This window comes from Dendropsophus ebraccatus, chromosome 2 (assembly GCF_027789765.1).
Source record: "Dendropsophus ebraccatus isolate aDenEbr1 chromosome 2, aDenEbr1.pat, whole genome shotgun sequence".
In the NCBI taxonomy this organism is placed as follows: Eukaryota; Metazoa; Chordata; class Amphibia; order Anura; family Hylidae; genus Dendropsophus; species Dendropsophus ebraccatus.
Genome location: NC_091455.1, coordinates 217,985,181 through 218,005,845, shown reverse-complemented (window position 1 = coordinate 218,005,845; position 20,665 = coordinate 217,985,181). Strand labels below are relative to the sequence as shown.

Below are 20,665 nucleotides of genomic sequence, written 5' to 3'. Positions count from 1 at the left end.
ATCTAATGTCCGATGGTCCGTGGGCACCTTCCTTTGGTATGGGTACACCAGAGATCTAATGTCCGATGGTCTGTGGGCACCTTCCTTTGGTCAGGGTACACCAGAGATCTAATGTCCGATGGTCCGTGGGCACTTTCCTTTGGTATGGGTACACCAGAGATCTAATGTCCGATGGTCCGTGGGCACCTTCCTTTGGTATGGGTACACCAGAGATCTAATGTCCGATGGTCTGTGGGCACCTTCCTTTGGTCAGGGTACACCAGAGATCTAATGTCCGATGGTCCGTGGGCACCTTCCTTTGGTATGGGTACAGCACAGATCTAATGTCTGATGGTCTGTGGGCACCTTCCTTTGGTATGGGTACAGCACAGATCTAATGTCCGATGGTCTGTGGGCACCTTCCTTTGGTATGGGTACAGCACAGATCTAATGTCCGATGGTCTGTGGGCACCTTCCTTTGGTATGGGTACACCAGAGATCTAATGTCCGATGGTCCGTGGGCACCTTCCTTTGGTATGGGTACAGCACAGATCTAATGTCCGATGGTCCGTGGGCACCTTCCTTTGGTATGGGTACACCAGAGATCTAATGTCCGATGGTCCGTGGGCACCTTCCTTTGGTATGGGTACACCAGAGTTCTAATGTCCGATGGTCCGTGGGCACCTTCCTTTGGTATGGGTACACCAGAGTTCTAATGTCCGATGGTCCGTGGGCACCTTCCTTTGGTATGGGTACAGCACAGATCTAATGTCCGATGGTCCGTGGGCACCTTCCTTTGGTATGGGTACAGCACAGATCTAATGTCCAATGGTCCGTGGGCACATTCCTTTGGTATGGGTACAGCACAGATCTAATGTCCGATGGTCCGTGGGCACCTTCCTTTGGTATGGGTACAGCACAGATCTAATGTCCAATGGTCCGTGGGCACCTTCCTTTGGTATGGGTACACCACAGATCCCACCTGGACAATACAATGATAAAGGAAGCACAAAGGTATCAGAGGGGATCATGGGAATAAATATAAAGTGCCAGTGCAGCTAAATAAGTATACCTTAATGTCCGATGGTCCGTAAGAAGCTCTGATCAAGCTCTGGTGCGCCAAATGTGCGTTGGGGAAAGGAAGGTGCCCACGGACCATCGGACATTAAGGTATACCTATTTAGCAGCACTGGCACTTTGCTTTGTGTTTGGAAGCTGATTCCCCCATTGGGGGACGGATTCAGGAGCGGCATTTCTATGTCAGGGAGACTACAGGAGTTACGCTTGCAGCACTGGCACTTTATATTTATTCCCATGATCCCCTCTGATACCTTTGTGCTTCCTTTATCATTGTATTGTCCAGGTGGGATCTGTGGTGTACCCATACCAAAGGAAGGTGCCCACGGACCATCGGACATTAGATCTCTGGTGTACCCATACCAAAGGAAGGTGCCCACGGACCATCGGACATTAGATCTCTGGTGTACCCATACCAAAGGAAGGTGCCCACGGACCATCGGACATTAGATCTCTGGTGTACCCATACCAAAGGAAGGTGTCCACGGACCATCGGACATTAGATCTCTGGTGTACCCATACCAAAGGAAGGTGCCCACGGACCATCGGACATTAGATCTGTGCTGTACCCATACCAAAGGAAGGTGCCCACGGACCATCGGACATTAGATCTGTGCTGTACCCTGACCAAAGGAAGGTGCCCACGGACCATCGGACATTAGATCTCTGGTGTACCCATACCAAAGGAAGGTGTCCACGGACCATCGGACATTAGATCTCTGGTGTACCCATACCAAAGGAAGGTGCCCACGGACCATCGGACATTAGATCTCTGGTGTACCCATACCAAAGGAAGGTGCCCACAGACCATCGGACATTAGATCTCTGGTGTACCCATACCAAAGGAAGGTGCCCACGGACCATCGGACATTAGATCTCTGGTGTACCCATACCAAAGGAAGGTGCCCACGGACCATCGGACATTAGATCTCTGGTGTACCCATACCAAAGGAAGGTGCCCACGGACCATCGGACATTAGATCTCTGGTGTACCCATACCAAAAGAAGGTGTCCACGGACCATCGGACATTAGATCTGTGCTGTACCCATACCAAAGGAAGGTGTCCACGGACCATCGGACATTAGATCTTTGGTGTACCCATACCAAAGGAAGGTGCGCACGGACCATTGAACATTAGATCTCTGGTCTACCCATACCAAAAGAAGGTGTCCACGGACCATCGGACATTAGATCTGCGCTGTACCCATACCAAAGGAAGGTGCCCACGGACCATCGGACATTAGATCTGCGCTGTACCCATACCAAAGGAAGGTGCCCACAAACCATCGGACATTAGATCTGTGCTTTACCCATACCAAAGGAAGGTGCCCACAGACCATCGGATATTAGATCTGCGCTGTACCCATACCAAAGGAAGGTGCCTACAAACCATCGGACATTAGATCTGTGCTTTACCCATACCAAAGGAAGGTGCCCACGGACCATCGGACATTAGATCTGTGCTGTACCCATACCAAAGGAAAGTGCCCACGGACCATCGGACATTAGATCTCTGGTGTACCCATACCAAAGGAAGGTGCCCACAGACCATCGGACATACCACTTCTGCATTTCTGCCTATACATTTATATGTTTTTAATCAAGTTAATTTTTGAATATGTTTAATAAAGGATTTGTGATTTGAATATTTGTAGTGGTGCCCTTTTTTGTAGGATTTCTTTGAGGTATATAGGTATCCACAATACATGTAGGATTTGTAGTGTAAGAAGAGGCTGCCATACTCGCCCATCCGTCCCCAGGAGGTCATCCATAAGCCCAGCAGCCGCCTCACCTGTGGATCCTGCTGGGCACTGGCTCCTCTCCTGGTGTAGTTGTGGAATACGATCCCATCATTACTGTACATCAGGCGATACTTAGTGACGTAGCCCCCCGACTGCCGGCCCCCCTGAGTGACCACAGCAGAGATGAAGGTGGGTAGCAGGAAGTCTACTTGGAAGAAAGGATGTGGGTCTGAGTCCAGTGGGCTCCAACCGGGGACAATGTTCAGGCTGTGGAGGAAGCAGAATGATGATGTGTGGTTCATGTCATCTCTGCCAACCCCACCCATCATCTACAGGATCCCGATCCCACCCATCATCTACAGGATCCCGATCCCACCCATCATTTACAGGATCCCGATCCCACCCCTCATCTACAGGATCCCGATCCCACCCCTCATCTACAGGATCCCGATCCCACCCATCATTTACAGGATCCCGATCCCACCCTTCATCTACAGGATCCCGATCCCACCCCTCATCTACAGGATCCCGATCCCACCCATCATTTACAGGATCCCGATCCCACCCCTCATCTACAAGATCCCGATCCCACCCCTCATCTACAGGATCCCGATCCCACCCCTCATCTACAGGATCCCGATCCCACCCCTCATCTACAGGATCCCGATCCCACCCATCATCTACAGGATCCCGATCCCACCCCTCATCTACAGGATCCCGATCCCACCCCTCATCTACAGGATCCCGATCCCACCCCTCATCTACAGGATCCCGATCCCACTCCTCATCTACAGGATCCCGATCCCACTCCTCATCTACAGGATCCCGATCCCACCCCTCATCTACAGGATCCCGATCCCACTCCTCATCTACAGGATCCCGATCCCACCCCTCATCTACAGGATCCCGATCCCACTCCTCATCTACAGGACCCCGATCCCACCCCTCATCTACAGGACCCCCCACCCATCATCTACAGTATCCCGATCCCACCCATCATTTACAGGATCCCGATCCCACCCCTCATCTACAGGATCCCGATCCCACCCCTCATCTACAGGACCCCGATCCCACCCCTCATCTACAGGATCCCTATCCCACCCCTCATCTACAGGATCCCGATCCCACTCCTCATCTACAGGGTCCCGATCCCACCCCTCATCTACAGGATCCCAATCCCACTCCTTATCTACAGGATCCCGATCCCACCCCTCATCTACAGGATCCCGATCCCACTCCTCATCTACAGGATCCGGATCCCACCCCTCATCTACAGGATCCCGATCCCACCCCTCATCTACAGGATCCCGATCCCACCCCTCATCTACAGGACCCCGATCCCACCCCTCATCTACAGGATCCCTATCCCACCCCTCATCTACAGGATCCCGATCCCACTCCTCATCTACAGGACCCCGATCCCACCCCTCATCTACAGGATCCCAATCCCACTCCTTATCTACAGGATCCCGATCCCACCCCTCATCTACAGGATCCCGATCCCACTCCTCATCTACAGGAACTCGATCCCACCCCTCATCTACAGGATCCCGATCCCACCCCTCATCTACACGATCCCAATCTCACCCATCATCTACAGGATCCAAATCCCACCTATCTACAGGACCCTGATCCCACCCCTCATCTACAGGATCCCGATCCCACCCCTCATCTACAGGACCCCGATCCCACCCCTCATCTACAGGATCCCGATCCCACCCCTCATCTACAGGATCCCGATCCCACTCCTCATCTACAGGATCCCGATCCCACCCCTCATCTACAGGATCCCGATCCCACTCCTCATCTACAGGACCCCGATCCCACTCCTCATCTACAGGATCCCGATCCCACTCCTTATCTACAGGATCCAGATCCCACCCCTCATCTACAGGATCCCGATCCCACTCCTCATCTACAGGATCCCGATCCCACTCCTCATCTACAGGACCCCGATCCCACCCCTCATCTACAGGATCCCGATTCCACTCCTTATCTACAGGATCCCGATCCCACCCCTCATCTACAGGATCCCGATCCCACTCCTCATCTACAGGAACCCGATCCCACCCCTCATCTACAGGATCCCGATCTCACCCATTATCTACAGGATCCAAATCCCACCTATCTACAGGACCTTGATCCCACCCCTCATCTACAGGATCCTGATCCCACCCCTCATCTACAGGACCCCGATCCCACCCCTCATCTACAGGACCCCGATTCCCACCCATCAGCTAAAAGAACCTGATTCCCTTTGTCATCTACAGGATCCTGATCCCACCCATCAGCTAAAAGAACCCGATTCTCTTCGCCATCTACAGGATCCTGATCCTACCCATCATCTACAGGTTCACAATCTCACCCATCATCTACAGGATCCTGATCCCACCCATCATCTACAGGTTCACAATCTCACCCATCATCTACAGGCCCCCGATCCCACCCATCATCTACAGGCCCCCGATCCCACCCATCATCCACAGGACCCTGATCCCACCCAGGTTTGATATGATTATAATGCAGTACTGACATGTTTGGCACAATGTTGAGGCGTCCGGCATCTGGTGGGTTATTCTCCTTGTGTGAGGACGCACTCAGCTGCTTGTAATGGACCCGTCCATCCTCAAGACCCAGAGGACTCCCACATGGACCTGCATAGGAGGACTCTGAATTACCAAGAAGTGTATGCACACAGGGAGAGCACAGTCGCCTCCTTCTCACCAAATGGTGTCCTTCACTCCTACCCTGGTGGGGGGGGTAGCAGTGCAATTTAGCTCCATTTACTTCAATGGGACTGAGTTGCAAACCCCCACCCAAACTGGAGACAAGAATGGTGCCATCTCTGGAGGAAAGTGTCCATGCTTTTCTAACACCGCAAAACCCCTTTAAGTAGAAGGGACAAGGGACATTTCAGCCCAACACTAAACCCTACTGTAAGTAGTTCAGTGGACTCACTAATCCCAGCAGATGGGCCTCAGGTAGGTAGGATCAGACAATGGGTACTCCCACCCTTCATCTATTCTGTAGGTTGTCTATATGACGTATACCATATATTTACCGGGTGGGGCTGATATCTCTTCTCCTGGAAACCTGGATCCATCTGTTCCCTGTATCAGAAGACACGGATGGTAGAACATTACATCAAAGGGGTCCATGTGCTCCCCAGGGGGTGGAATATCTGATGCTAACATAGCAGAGGAGAGGCAGGGGCAGAGGAGCCTGGATAGGGGGCAGAGGGGCCTGGAAGGGGGGGGGGGGGTTGACAGAGGAGCCTAAAGGAGGAGGCAGAGAAATCTGGAACAGGGGGCAGACGAGCCTGGATAGAGGACAGAGAAGTCTGGAGGAGGCAGAGGAGCTTGGGATGGGGCAGAGAAGTCTGGGAGAGGACAGAGAAGTCTGGAGAGGGCAGAGGAGCCTGGGAGAGGACAGAGAAGTCTGGAGAGGGCAGAGGAGCCTGGATAGAGGACAGAGAAGTCTGGAGGAGGCAGAGGAGCTTGGGATGGGGCAGAGAAGTCTGGGAGAGGACAGAGAAGTCTGGGAGAGGACAGAGGAGCCTGGAGAGGGCAGAGGAGCCTGGGAGAGGACAGAGAAGTCTGGAGGGGGCAGAGGAGAAAGGAGGGGACAGAGAAGTCCGGAGGAGGCAGAGGAGCTTGGGATGGGGGCCTAGAAAGGAAGGGGGGGGGGCAGAGAAGCCCAGAAGAGAAGGGGGAGAGGAGCCCAGAAGAGGGGGCAGAGGAGACTGGAAGGGGAGGGGCCTGAGGGAGGGGGCAGAGGAGACTGGAAGGGGAGGGGGCAGAGGAGCCTGGAGGAGGCAGAGGATACTGGAAGGGGAGGGGGCAGAGGAGCTTGGGATGGGGCAGAGAAGTCTGGAGGAGGCAGAGGAGACAGGAGGGGACAGGGGAGAGAGGAGGGGACAGAGGAGACAGGAGGGGACAGGGGAGAGAGGAGGGGACAGAGGAGTAGGAAGGTGGCAGAGGAGTCAGGAGGGGACAGGGGAGAGAGTAGGGGACAGAGGAGACAGGAGGGGACAGGGGAGAGAGGAGGGGACAGAGGAGTAGGAAGGTGGCAGAGGAGTCAGGAGGGGACAGAGGAGTAGGAAGGTGGCAGAGGAGTCAGGAGGGGACAGGGGAGAGAGGAGGGGACAGAGGAGTAGGAAGGTGGCAGAGGAGTCAGGAGGGGACAGGGGAGAGAGGAGGGGACAGAGGAGACAGGAGGGGACAGGGGAGAGAGGAGGGGACAGAGGAGTAGGAAGGTGGCAGAGAAGTCAGGAGGGGACAGGGGAGAGAGTAGGGGACAGAGGAGACAGGAGGGGACAGGGGAGAGAGGAGGGGACAGAGGAGTAGGAAGGTGGCAGAGGAGTCAGGAGGGGACAGGGGAGAGAGGAGGGGACAGAGGAGACAGGAGGGGACAGGGGAGAGAGGAGGGGACAGAGGAGTAGGAAGGTGGCAGAGGAGTCAGGAGGGAGGGATCTTTAGCTAATACAGGTAAAGACTTCAGTGAAGAAGATTTTGTTATGGATTTAGCTGCAGATTTGATGCAAATATTATAGAGACCCTGCAGGAGATGCGACCGGGTCCCGCATGACATTGTGACTGACCTGGCTTGTTTCGGGTATTACACCGCCAAATGGTGGGGTGGGCACTGCAGCTGGGGATGGGGTCTTTGCTCCAGATGTATTAACATCAGGACTGTGATCACTTCTGGGGAGTAGAGAATCCGGATGAGTGGAGATGAGCGGCATCCTACTAACCCCCACCAGGCCTGGACCGAGTGGAGATGAGCGGCATCCTACTAACCCCCACCAGGCCTGGACCGAGTGGAGATGAGCGGCATCCTACTAACCCCCACCAGGCCTGGACCGAGTGGAGATGAGCGGCATCCTACTAACCCCCACCAGGCCTGGACCGAGTGGAGATGAGCGGCATCCTACTAACCCCCACCAGGCCTGGACCGAGTGGAGATGAGCGGCATCCTACTAACCCCCACCAGGCCTGGACCGAGTGGAGATGAGCGGCATCCTACTAACCCCCACCAGGCCTGGACCGAGTGGAGATGAGCGGCATCCTACTAACCCCCACCAGGCCTGGACCGCCATTCCTCACCTCAATGTAGTGCCAGGGCCCAGGGTGCTAAGACCCCAAGAGACACATCCCACCTCGTCGGCTCCATCCGCACAGTCCTGGTGGCCGTCACAACGCTGGGACGACTCAATGCAGGAGCCAGAGGTTTTGCAGTAGAACTGGGAGCGATGGCAGCCCCACTTGGCTGGAGACAGAGGGGAGGGAGCGGTACCTGCCCCCCGATGGGGAAGAGACGACATTAGATGTGTGATCCCCAATGTCCATACATCACCGTGCACTGGAGCCTGCGATCCCCCCATGACCTATTGTACTAGGATGAGGTGGACCTTCCCCCATAGACCCCCCAATGACATTACCACAGTAAATCTCATCAGATCGGTCTCCGCAGTCATTGATTCCATTACAGACGACTCCATGAGGTCCTGCAGGTACACAGCGGCCATTGTGACACTGGAACTGCCCCGCCGGGCACTGGTCACCAGGGTGCGTAGCTGTGGTGGGTCTGACTGACACTATATGGGGGGGAACAGAGGAGATCTGATCACCAAGGGCTCCTCAGGTCATCACCTAAAGGGGTCACATGACCAAATAATAACACAGAATAAAGGGGGCCGCCGGTGCAGACCCTCAGCCATAAGTCTAAGCTACAAAGAGCCTGAGTCTCTGAAGGACCCAACATGGTGGACGTCCCATTAACCTGAATGAGAAGCCTGTAATTCCCTATGTGCCCTGTGGAGGCGCTGCACTCTCACATGGGGGATTAGAACTCTTTTCTCTGTTCTTTTACCTTCTCCGCAGCCCAGCAGCTCCGTGCGCAGGAATATCCGGCCGTGATACTCGTGAGGGAGGATGCGGATATACTGAGCTCTAATTATCTCCTCGAAGCTCGACGCAACCGGGGTGGAGTCATCAAAGTTACCCTGAAAAATCTACAGAGAGGAAGAGAATAAACCCCATGAATGCTGTCCCCCCACCAGTCTCCTCATCTCCATACTGCACCAGTCTCCTCTCCTCCATGCTGCCCCCCCACTCTCTTCTCCATGTTGCCCCACCAGTCTCCTCTCCTCCATGCTGCCCCCCACCAGTCTCTTCTCCTCCATGCTGCCCCCCACCAGTCTCTCCTCCATGCTGCCCCCCACCAGTCTCCTCTCCTCCATGCTGCCCCCACCAGTCTCTTCTCCTCCATGCTGCCCCCACCAGTCTCTTCTCCATGCTGCCCCCCACCAGTCTCTTCTCCTCCATGCTGCCCCCACCAGTCTCCTCTCCTCCATGCTGCCCCCCACCAGTCTCTTCTCCTCCATGCTGCCCCCACCAGTCTCTTCTCCTCCATGCTACCCCCCCACCAGTCTCCTCTCCTCCATGCTGCACCAGTCTCCTCTCCTCCATGCTGCCCCCACCAGTCTCCTCTCCTCCATGCTGCACCAGTCTCCTCTCCTCCATGCTGTCCCCCCCCCACTCTCTTCTCCATGCTGCCCCCCCACTCTCTTCTCCATGCTGCCCCCACCAGTCTCCTCTCCTCCATGCTGCCCCCACCAGTCTCTTCTCCTCAATGCTGCCCCCACCAGTCTCTTCTCCTCCATGCTACCCCCCCACCAGTCTCCTCTCCTCCATGCTGCACCAGTCTCCTCTCCTCCATGCTGCCCCCACCAGTCTCCTCTCCTCCATGCTGCACCAGTCTCCTCTCCTCCATGCTGCCCCCACCAGTCTCCTCTCCTCCATGCTGCCCCCCACCAGTCTCCTCTCCTCCATGCTGCCCCCCACCAGTCTCTTCTCCTCCATGCTGCCCCCCACCAGTCTCTTCTCCTCCATGCTGCCCCCCACCAGTCTCTTCTCCTCCATGCTGCCCCCCCACCAGTCTCTTCTCCTCCATGCTGCCCCCACCAGTCTCCTCTCCTCCATGCTGCCCCCCACCAGTCTCCTCTCCTCCATGCTGCCCCCCACCTGTCTCTTCTCCTCCATGCTGCCCCCCACCAGTCTCCACTCCTCCATGCTACCCCCCACCAGTCTCCTCTCCTCCATGCTGCCCCACACCAGTCTCTTCTCCTCCATGCTGCTCCCCACCAGTCTCCTCTCCTCCATTCTGCCCCCCCACCAGTCTCTTCTCTCCATGCTGCCCCCCCACCAGTCTCCTCTCCTCCATGCTGCCCCCCACCAGTCTCCTCTCCTCCATGCTGCCCCCCCCACCAGTCTCCTCTCCTCCATGCTGCCCCCCACCAGTCTCCTCTCCTCCATGCTGCCCCCACCAGTCTCTTCTCCTCCATGCTGCCCCCACCAGTCTCTTCTCCTCCATGCTGCCCCCATCAGTCTCCTCTCCTCCATGCTGCCCCCCACCAGTCTCCTCTCCTCCATGCTGCCCCCCCCACCAGTCTCCTCTCCTCCATGCTGCCCCCCACCAGTCTCCTCTCCTCCATGCTGCACCAGTCTCTTCTCTTCCATGCTGCCCCCATCAGTCTCCTCTCCTCCATGCTGCACCAGTCTCCTCTCCTCCATGCTGCCCCCACCAGTCTCCTCTCCTCCATGCTGCACCAGTCTCTTCTCTTCCATGCTGCCCCCATCAGTCTCCTCTCCTCCATGCTGCACCAGTCTCCTCTCCTCCATGCTGCACCAGTCTCCTCTACTCCATGCTGCCCCCCACCAGTCTCTTCTCCTCCATGCTGCCCCCCACCAGTCTCTTCTCCATGCTGCCCCCACCAGTCTCTTCTCCTCCATGCTGCCCCCCACCAGTCTCTTCTCCTCCATGCTGCCCCCACCAGTCTCCTCTCCTCCATGCTGCCCCCACCAGTCTCTTCTCCTCTATGCTGCCCCCCACCAGTCTCTTCTCCTCCATGCTGCCCCCCACCAGTCTCCTCTCCTCCATGCTGCCCCCACCAGTCTCTTCTCCTCCATGCTGCCCCCACCAGTCTCTTCTCCATGCTGCCCCCCACCAGTCTCTTCTCCTCCATGCTGCCCCCACCAGTCTCCTCTCCTCCATGCTGCCCCCCACCAGTCTCTTCTCCTCCATGCTGCCCCCACCAGTCTCCTCTCCTCCATGCTGCCCCCCACCAGTCTCCTCTCCTCCATGCTGCCCCCACCAGTCTCTTCTCCTCCATGCTGCCCCCCACCAGTCTCTTCTCCTCCATGCTGCCCCCCACCAGTCTCCTCTCCTCCATGCTGCACCAGTCTCCTCTCCTCCATGCTGCCCCCCACCAGTCTCCTCTCCTCCATGCTGCCCCCACCAGTCTCTTCTCCTCCATGCTGCCCCCCACCAGTCTCTTCTCCTCCATGCTGCCCCCCACCAGTCTCCTCTCCTCCATGCTGCACCAGTCTCCTCTCCTCCATGCTGCCCCCCCCCCACTCTCTTCTCCATGCTGCCCCCCCCACTCTCTTCTCCATGCTGCCCCCACCAGTCTCCTCTCCTCCATGCTGCCCCCACCAGTCTCTTCTCCTCCATGCTGCCCCCCACCAGTCTCTTCTCCTCCATGCTGCCCCCCACCAGTCTCCTCTCCTCCATGCTGCACCAGTCTCCTCTCCTCCATGCTGCCCCCACCAGTCTCCTCTCCTCCATGCTGCCCCCCACCAGTCTCCTCTCCTCCATGCTGCCCCCCACCAGTCTCTTCTCCTCCATGCTGCCCCCCACCAGTCTCTTCTCCTCCATGCTGCCCCCCACCAGTCTCTTCTCCTCCATGCTGCCCCCCACCAGTCTCTTCTCCTCCATGCTGCCCCCACCAGTCTCCTCTCCTCCATGCTGCCCCCACCAGTTTCCTCTCCTCCATGCTGCCCCCCACCTGTCTCTTCTCCTCCATGCTGCCCCCCACCAGTCTCCACTCCTCCATGCTACCCCCCACCAGTCTCCTCTCCTCCATGCTGCCCCACACCAGTCTCTTCTCCTCCATGCTGCTCCCCACCAGTCTCCTCTCCTCCATCCTGCCCCCCCACCAGTCTCCTCTCCTCCATGCTGCCCCCCACCAGTCTCTTCTCTCCATGCTGCCCCCCCCCCACCAGTCTCCTCTCCTCCATGCTGCCCCCCACCAGTCTCCTCTCCTCCATGCTGCCCCCCACCAGTCTCCTCTCCTCCATGCTGCCCCCCACCAGTCTCCTCTCCTCCATGCTGCCCCCCACCAGTCTCCTCTCCTCCATGCTGCCCCCCCCCCCCCAGTCTCCTCTCCTCCATGCTGCCCCCCACCAGTCTCCTCTCCTCCATGCTGCCCCCCACCAGTCTCCTCTCCTCCATGCTGCCCCCCACCAGTCTCCTCTCCTCCATGCTGCCCCCCACCAGTCTTCTCTCCTCCATGCTGCCCCCCCCTCTAGTCTCCTCTCTTCCATGCTGCCCCCATCAGTCTCCTCTCCTCCATGCTGCCCCCCCACCAGTCTCCTCTTCTCCATGCTGCCCCCACCAGTCTCCTCTCCTCCATGCTGCCCCCATCAGTCTCCTCTCCTCCATGCTGCACCAGTCTCCTCTCCTCCATGCTGCACCAGTCTCCTCTCCTCCATGCTGCCCCCCACCAGTCTCCTCTCCTCAATGCTGCACCCCCACCAATCTCCTTTCCTCCATGCTGCACCAGTCTCTTCTCTCCATGCTGCCCCATCAGTCTCCTCTCCTCCATGCTGCCCCATCAGTCTCCTCTCCTCCATGCTTCCCCCCATCAGTCTTCTCTCCTCCATGCTGCCCCCATCAGTCTCCTCTCCTCCATGCTGCCCCCCATCAGTCTCCTCTCCTCCATGATGCACCAGTCTCCTCTCCTCCATGCTGCACCAGTCTTCTCTCCTCCATGCTGCCCCCCCACCAGTCTCCTTTCCTCCATGCTGCACCAGTCTCCTCTCCTCCATGCTGCCCCATCAGTCTCCTCTCCTCCATGCTGTCCCATCAGTCTCCTCTCCTTCATGCTGCACCAGTCTCCTCTCCTCCATGTCTCCTCCATGCTGCCCCCCACCAGTCTCCTCTCCTCCATGCTCCCCCCCACCAGTCTCCTCTCCTCCATGCTGCCCCCACCAGTCTCTTCTCCTCCATGCTGCCCCCACCAGTCTCTTCTCCATGCTGCCCCCCACCAGTCTCTTCTCCTCCATGCTGCCCCCACCAGTCTCCTCTCCTCCATGCTGCCCCCCACCAGTCTCTTCTCCTCCATGCTGCCCCCCACCAGTCTCTTCTCCTCCATGCTGCCCCCACCAGTCTCCTCTCCTCCATGCTGCCCCCCACCAGTCTCCTCTCCTCCATGCTGCCCCCACCAGTCTCCTCTCCTCCATGCTGCCCCCCACCAGTCTCCTCTCCTCCATGCTGCCCCCCACCAGTCTCTTCTCCTCCATGCTGCCCCCCACCAGTCTCTTCTCCATGCTGCCCCCCACCAGTCTCTTCTCCTCCATGCTGCCCCCCACCAGTCTCCTCTCCTCCATGCTGCCCCCCCCCACCAGTCTCCTCTCCTCCATGCTGCCCCCCACCAGTCTCTTCTCCTCCATGCTGCCCCCCACCAGTCTCTTCTCCATGCTGCCCCCACCAGTCTCCTCTCCTCCATGCTGCCCCCCACCAGTCTCTTCTCCTCCATGTTGCCCCACCAGTCTCCTCTCCTCCATGCTGCCCCCCACCAGTCTCTTCTCCTCCATGCTGCCCACCAGTCTCTTCTCCTCCATGCTGCCCCCCACCAGTCTCCTCTCCTCCATGCTGCCCCCACCAGTTTCCTCTCCTCCATGCTGCCCCCCACCTGTCTCTTCTCCTCCATGCTGCCCCCCACCAGTCTTCACTCCTCCATGCTACCCCCCACCAGTCTCCTCTCCTCCATGCTGCCCCCCACCAGTCTCTTCTCCTCCATGCTGCCCCCATCAGTCTCCTCTCCTCCACGCTGCACCAGTCTCCTCTCCTCCATGCTGCCCCATCAGTCTTCTCTCCTCCATGCTGCCCCACCAGTCTCCTCTCCTCCTCGCTGCACCAGTCTCCTCTCCTCCTCGCTGCACCAGTCTCATCTCCTCCTCGCTGCACCAGTCTCCTCTCCTCCATGCTGCCCCACCAGTCTCCTCTCCTCCTCGCTGCGCCAGTCTCCTTTCCTCCTCGCTGCACCAGTCTCCTCCTCGCTGCACTAGTCTCCTCTCCTCCTCGCTGCACCAGTCTCTTCTCCTCCTCGCTGCACCAGTCTCCTCTCCTCCTCGCTGCACCAGTCTCCTCTTCTCCATGCTGCCCCACCAGTCTCCTCTCCTCCTCGCTGCACCAGTCTCCTTTCCTCCTTGCTGCACCAGTCTCCTCTCCTCTATGCTGCCCCACCAGTCTCCTCTCCTCCTCGCTGCACCAGTCTCCTCTTCTCCTTGCTGCACTAGTCTCCTCTCCTTCTCGCTGCACTAGTCTCTTCTCCTCCTCGCTGCAGTAGTCTCTTCTCCTCGCTGCACCAGTCTCCTCTCCTCCATGCTGCCCCACCAGTCTCCTCTCCTCCTCGCTGCACCAGTCTCCTCTTCTCCTTGCTGCACTAGTCTCCTCTCCTCCTCGCTGCACCAGTCTCCTCTCCTCCTCGCTGCACCTACCTTGGTCTTCTGCTCTTGGTCACTTGTCATCTCGGTGTAGTTGTACCAGATCTTCTCCTCTAAGCTGAACTGTACTTCAAAACTAGAGACATAGAAGTCGGAGGAGCCGGCACCTTGTATCACAATCCCTGCAACACAAGCATTGCCACAGTGTAATGGGAGAACGTCCCCCCCAGAAGGATATCAACGGATCAGCGGCCGTGTATAGAGGCCACAATACACAAGGGGGGGTCCAACTCTGGAATGATTTGTAGATGGAACCCAATAACATAAGGCTAATGGTTCCCAGAACAGACATGTCCGGCCCCCACGGACCACAGGCAGCAGCAGGATTCTCAGGATCTCGTGTCCTCATACCAGAAGGATCTGCTATTCACCATAAATCCCATACCTGTCAGATTCCGGGGCCCCTGCAGGTCGATCTGGAGGTAAGGTGACCTGGTTGATCTGGAGACGGGGTGACCAGGATCGGGGTAGTCATTCTGCTGGGGGCTCCATCCCTGAAGCTTCAGGTCTGGAGAGATGCGGTTGAGTTGGGCGGAGTATGCCGGGTGTTCAGAGAGCTGGGAGGAGGCGCTGAAGCTGCTGGGAGGTAGGCGGGAGATCCTCAGGGGCGTGTAACAATCACCTGGGAGGAGGAGCCAGAGAAGCCTGTGAGAGATCAGGACGTGCGCTGGAGCCCACTGGGAGATGTGTGGTGGTCTGGTACAGAAGAGAGAGGCCCCATCAGGGCGAGTACCCCTCCCCAGTAATCATAGTGGAGGAGCTAAACCTCCATAATAACAAGGGCAAGCGACAGCACCCATCATACAGGTCACATGACCACTCACCTCCTCCGGTAGGCGTGGGGTAGGTGGCCGGGGGGGCTGTGATGATGGGCAGAGCTGTAAGACTCAGGATGGGGGTTTCGGTTCCTTCAGGAGCTGAGGAAAATGAAAGATTTTATATCAACCTGTTATAATGGGACAGACCGTGGGATCCCGGGGCCAGAGACTGACCTGTATCGGAACAGAAGCAGCAAGCGTCCCCCAATCCCTGGACCAGATACTGACCCTAAAAAAGATGGGGTAACGTGAGAAGAGGAACTACCACCCACACATCTGGAGAATAGTAACCCATTACCACCACCACCATACCCTCCCCCTCCAGGAGGTTTAAGGAGATACCATCCTCGGCTGGGCTAACAGTCTCTGTTCTTGGTATTGGATAGGGTTGGGGCCACAGTCTCTGCTATGGGTGTTGGATGGGGTTGGGGTCACAGTCTCTGTTCTCGGTGTTGGGGTACAGTCTCTGCTCTGAGTGTTGGATGGGGTTGGGGTCACAGTCTCTTCTCTGTGTTGGATGGGGTTGGGGTCACAGTCTCTGTTCTCGGTGTTGGATGGGGTTGGGGTCACAGTCTCCGTTCTGGGTGTAGGATGGGGTTGGGGTCACAGTCTTTGTTCTGGGTGTTGGATGGGGTTGGGGTCAAAGTCTCTGTTCTTGGTGTTGGATGGGGTTGGGGTACAGTCTCATTCTTGGTGTTGGATGGGGTCAGTGATACAGTTTCAGTTCTGGGTGTTGGATGGTGTTGGGGTAAGTCTCTGTTCTCGGTGTTGGATCGGGTCGGTGTTACAGTCTCTGTTCTGGGTGTTGGATGGGGTTGGGGTACAGTCTCTGTTCTCGGTGTTGGATGGGGTCGGTGTTACAGTCTCTGTTCTCGGTGTTGGATGGGGTTGGGGTCACAGTCTCTGTTCTCGGTGTTGGATGGGGGCGGTGATACAGTCTTTGTTCTGGGTGTAGGATGGGGTTGGGGTACAGTCTCTGTTCTCGGTGTTTGATGGGGTCAGTGTTACAGTCTCTGTTCTGGGTGTTGGATGGGGTTGGGGTCACAGTCTCTGTTCTCGGGCTTGGATGAGGGCGGTGTTACAGTCTCTGTTCTCGGTGTTGGATGGGGTTGGGGTACAGTCTCTGTTCTCAGTGTCGGATGGGGTTGGGGTCACAGTCTCTGTTGTCGGTGTTGGATGGGGTCAGTGTTACAGTCTCTGTTCTGGGTGTTGGATGGGGTTGGGGTACAGTCTCTGTTCTCGGTGTTGGATGGGGTCGGTGTTACAGTCTCTGTTCTTGGTGTTGGATGGGGTCGGTGTTACAGTCTCTGTTCTGGGTGTTGGATGGGGTCGGTGTTACAGTCTCTGTTCTGGGTGTTGGATGGGGTTGGGGTACAGTCTCCGTTCTCAGTGTTGGATGGGGTCGGTGTTACAGTCTCTGTTCTCGGTGTTGGATGGGGTCGGTGTTACAGTCTCTGTTCTGGGTGTTGGATGGGGTTGGGGTACAGTCTCCGTTCTCAGTGTTGGATGGGGTCGGTGTTACAGTCTCTGTTCTCAGTGTTGGATGGGGTCGGTGTTACAGTCTCTGTTCTCGGTGTTGGATGGGGTCGGTGTTACAGTCTCTGTTCTGGGTGTTGGATAGGGTCAGTGTTACAGTCTCTGTTCTGGGTGTTGGATGGGGTTGGGGTACAGTCTCCGTTCTCAGTGTTGGATGGGGTCGGTGTTACAGTCTCTGTTCTCGGTGTTGGATGGGGTTGGTGTTACAGTCTCTGTTCTGGGTGTTGGATGGGGTCGGTGTTACAGTCTCTGTTCTCGGTGTTGGATGGGGTCAGTGTTACAGTCTCTGTTCTGGGTGTTGAAAGGGGTTGGGGTACAGTCTCTGTTCTCGGTGTTGGATGGGGTCGGTGTTACAGTCTCTGTTCTGGGTGTTGGATGGGGTTGGTGTTACAGTCTCTGTTCTGGGTGTTGGATGGGGTTGGGGTACAGTCTCCGTTCTCAGTGTTGGATGGGGTCGGTGTTACAGTCTCTGTTCTCGGTGTTGGATGGGGTCGGTGTTACAGTCTCTGTTCTGGGTGTTGGATAGGGTCGGTGTTACAGTCTCTGTTCTGGGTGTTGGATGGGGTTGGTGTTACAGTCTCTTCTAGCAGGCTCTGTGCGGCCTCTCAGGCTCATGGTCGAGCAGAGGTGGTGAATGTTCTCCTGCAGTCTTGGAGTCAGAGGGATGTTTCTCCATATACTGTATATAAGGAGGGCGAGGAACCCGTGTGATGTAACACTCGAGGAGTCCCCGGCAGTATGGACACGTCACTCACCTCAGGACAGCCCTGACTAGTGAACTGGCAGAACTGGGAGCACTGGATGGTAAGATTGGGCAGACACTGGCACACATGGCACTCCCCAGACCTCCAGCGCTCTCCGATGCTGTGTGTCTTCCCGTGATAGGTGCACGCCTGACACGGAGCCGTCTGACACCTGATGACGACAGGGAATGATACAAGAGGGGAGGCGTCAGCACCGGACCCCAGGAGGTGGGCTACACCCGGACCACCCAGGCTCATAGATACAGAGGCTTTACCTGATAGGACAGCGTACAGTATGAATACTAACCGCACAGAACCAGAGGAGGTCAGCTCTCCCTCCATCAGCAGGTTGTAGAATAGGGGTGGGGCCCTACACTGGGCGGGGCCTGCATCCTGGGATCTGTACACTGGGCGGGGCCTGCATCCTGGGATTTGTACACTGGGCGGGGCCTGCATCCTGGGATTTGTACACTGGGCGGGGCCTGCACCCCGGGATCTGTACACTGGGCGGGGCCTGCATCCTGTGATCTGTACAGTGGGCAGGGCCTGCATCCTGGGATCTGTACACTGGACCTCAGGACCCCCTTCCCCCCTGGACCGGAGCAGCTGCCGCTTGGGCTTCGGTGATACCACCCCCATCCCCCCACCCCCCCACGTCAGTCAGCCCCTCCCCCCCACCCGCACCAGGCCTCCTGCAACGCCACGTCCACCCCTGCAGCTATATGTATATTATACGCTATATGTATATATGTACACTATTGGGGAGATTTAGCAAACATGGTGTACAGTGACACTGGCTCAGTCACCCCTCAGATTCCACAAGATTCCACCAATCATACCTCACAGACTCTTTGGAAAATGAAAGGTGGAATCTGATTGGTTGCCGGGGGCGACTGAGCATGTCTCACTTTACACCATGTTTGATAAATCTTCCCTATATATATATATATATATATATATATATATATATATATATATATTTATATACTAGAAAATGTACCCGGCGCTGCCCTGGTATAAAGTGTCAGTGTGTTAATTAGATTTGTTCTAAGGTGCCCAGGAGGCCAAGCTAAAGGTATTGTTTCATCTGAGTTAATCAGTGGAATTAGTGTATACCTGTAGTGCATAGTTGGAGGGGTTCTGTATACCCACAATGTATAGTTTTTAGGGGTCTCGCATATCTGTAGTGCATAATTGGGGGGGGCTGTATACCTATAGTGTATAGTTGAGGGAGGTCCTGTATACCTGCAGTGTACAGTTGGTGAAGGTCCTGTATACCTGTACTGTATAGTTCGGGGGTCCTGTATACCTGTAGTATATAGTTGGTGCTGTATACCTGTAATGTATAGTTGGTGGAGGTCCTGTATACCTGTAGTGTATAGTTTGGGGTCCTATATACCTGTAGTATATAGCTGGTGGAGTTCCTGTATACCTGTAGTATATTTGGGGTCCTGTATACTTGTAGTATAGAGTTGGTAAAGGTGCTGTATACCTGTATTATAGAGTTGATGTAGGTCCTGTATACCTGTAGTGTATGGTTTTGAGGTCCTGTATACCTGTAGTGTATAATTTGGGGTCCTATATACCTGTAGTATATAGTTGGTGGAGTTCCTGTATACCTGTAGTGTATAGTTTTGGGGTCCTGAATACCTGTAGTGTATAGTTTGCGGTCCTGTATACCTGTAGTATATAGTTGGTGGAGGTCCTGTATACCTGAAGTATATAGTTGGTGGAGGTCCTGTATACCTGTAGTATATAGTTTTGGGGTCCTGTATACCTGTAGTGTAAAGTTTGGGGTCCTGTATACCTGTAGTATATAGTTTTGTGGAGGTCCCGTGCACTTATAGTGTATAGTTTTGGGGTCCTGTATGCCTGTAGTGTCCTGTATACCTGCAGGGTTGTATTTACCCGTATGGCAGTGTTATTCAGTCACAGTGTGTCGGTATTGGTCATGTCTGGTATGGGGGTGTTATCCAGTCACAGTATGGCGGTATTGGTCAGGTCTGGTGTGGCGGTGTTATCCAGTCACGGTATGGTGGTATTGGTCAGGTCTGGTATGGGGGTGTTATCCAGTCACAGTATGGCGGTATTGGTCAGGTCTGGTGTGGCGGTGTTATCCAGTCACGGTATGGTGGTATTGGTCAGGTCTGGTATGGGGGTGTTATCCAGTCACAGTATGGCGGTATTGGTCAGGTCTGGTGTGGCGGTGTTATCCAGTCACGGTATGGCGGTATTGGTCAGGTCTGGTGTGGCGGTGTTATCCAGTCACAGTATGGCGGTATTGGTCAGGTCTGGTGTGGCAGTGTTATCCAGTCACAGTATGGCGGTATTGGTCAGGTCTTATATAACAGTGTTATCCAGTCACAGTTTGGTGGTATTGGTCAGGTCTGGTGTGGCAGTGTTACCCAGTCACAGTTTGGTATACCTGTTGTACCCTGTATATACATGTACTGTATGGATGGAGTAGGGGGTCCTGTATATACATGTTCTGTATAGTTGGAGTAGGGGGTCCTGTATACATGTACTGTATAGATGGAGTAGGAAGTCCTGTATATACATGTACTGTATAGATGGAGTAGGGGGTCCTGTATACATGTACTGTATAGATGGAGTAGGGGGTCCTGTATACATGTACTGTATAGATGGAGTAGGGGGTCCTGTATATACATGTACTGTATAGATGGAGTAGGGGGTCCTGTATATACATGTACTGTATAGATGGAGTAGGGGGCCCTGTATATACATGTACTGTATGGATGGAGTAGGGGGTCCTGTATATACATGTACTGTATAGATGGAGTAGGGGGCCCTGTATATACATGTACTGTATAGATGGAGTAGGGGGTCCTGTATACATGTACTGTATAGATGGAAAAGGGGGTCCTGTATACATGTACTGTATAGATGGAGTAGGGGGTCCTGTATATATATGTACTGTATAGATGGAGTAGGGGGCCCTGTATATACATGTACTGTATAGATGGAGTAGGGGGTCCTGTATACCTGTACTGTATAGATGGAGTAGGGGGTCCTGTATATACATGTCCTGTATAGATGGAATAGGGGGTCCTGTATATACATGTACTGTATAGATGGAGTAGGGGGCCCTGTATATACATGTACTGTATAGATGGAGTAGGGGGGCCCTATATACATGTACTGTATAGATGGAGTAGGGGGTCCTGTATATACATGTCCT

At 55.7% G+C, this 20,665-nt stretch overlaps 1 protein-coding gene across 1 annotated transcript in view; it reads right to left on the bottom strand.

The window, feature by feature from the left end:
* LOC138784235 (SCO-spondin-like) overlaps positions 1-20,665 on the bottom strand; it is a 251,800-nt gene that overhangs the window by 163,338 nt on the left and 67,797 nt on the right. The window contains exons 36-47 of the mRNA XM_069959741.1: positions 17,479-17,638; positions 15,362-15,416; positions 15,194-15,286; positions 14,755-14,991; positions 14,364-14,491; positions 8,671-8,812; positions 8,240-8,395; positions 7,905-8,094; positions 7,400-7,502; positions 5,861-5,909; positions 5,333-5,453; positions 2,850-3,066 (exon numbers count right to left, since the gene is read on the bottom strand). Of these exons, the coding sequence (XP_069815842.1) occupies positions 2,850-3,066; positions 5,333-5,453; positions 5,861-5,909; positions 7,400-7,502; positions 7,905-8,094; positions 8,240-8,395; positions 8,671-8,812; positions 14,364-14,491; positions 14,755-14,991; positions 15,194-15,286; positions 15,362-15,416; positions 17,479-17,638 (1,651 nt within the window). The remainder of the gene's footprint in view (positions 1-2,849; positions 3,067-5,332; positions 5,454-5,860; positions 5,910-7,399; positions 7,503-7,904; positions 8,095-8,239; positions 8,396-8,670; positions 8,813-14,363; positions 14,492-14,754; positions 14,992-15,193; positions 15,287-15,361; positions 15,417-17,478; positions 17,639-20,665) is intronic.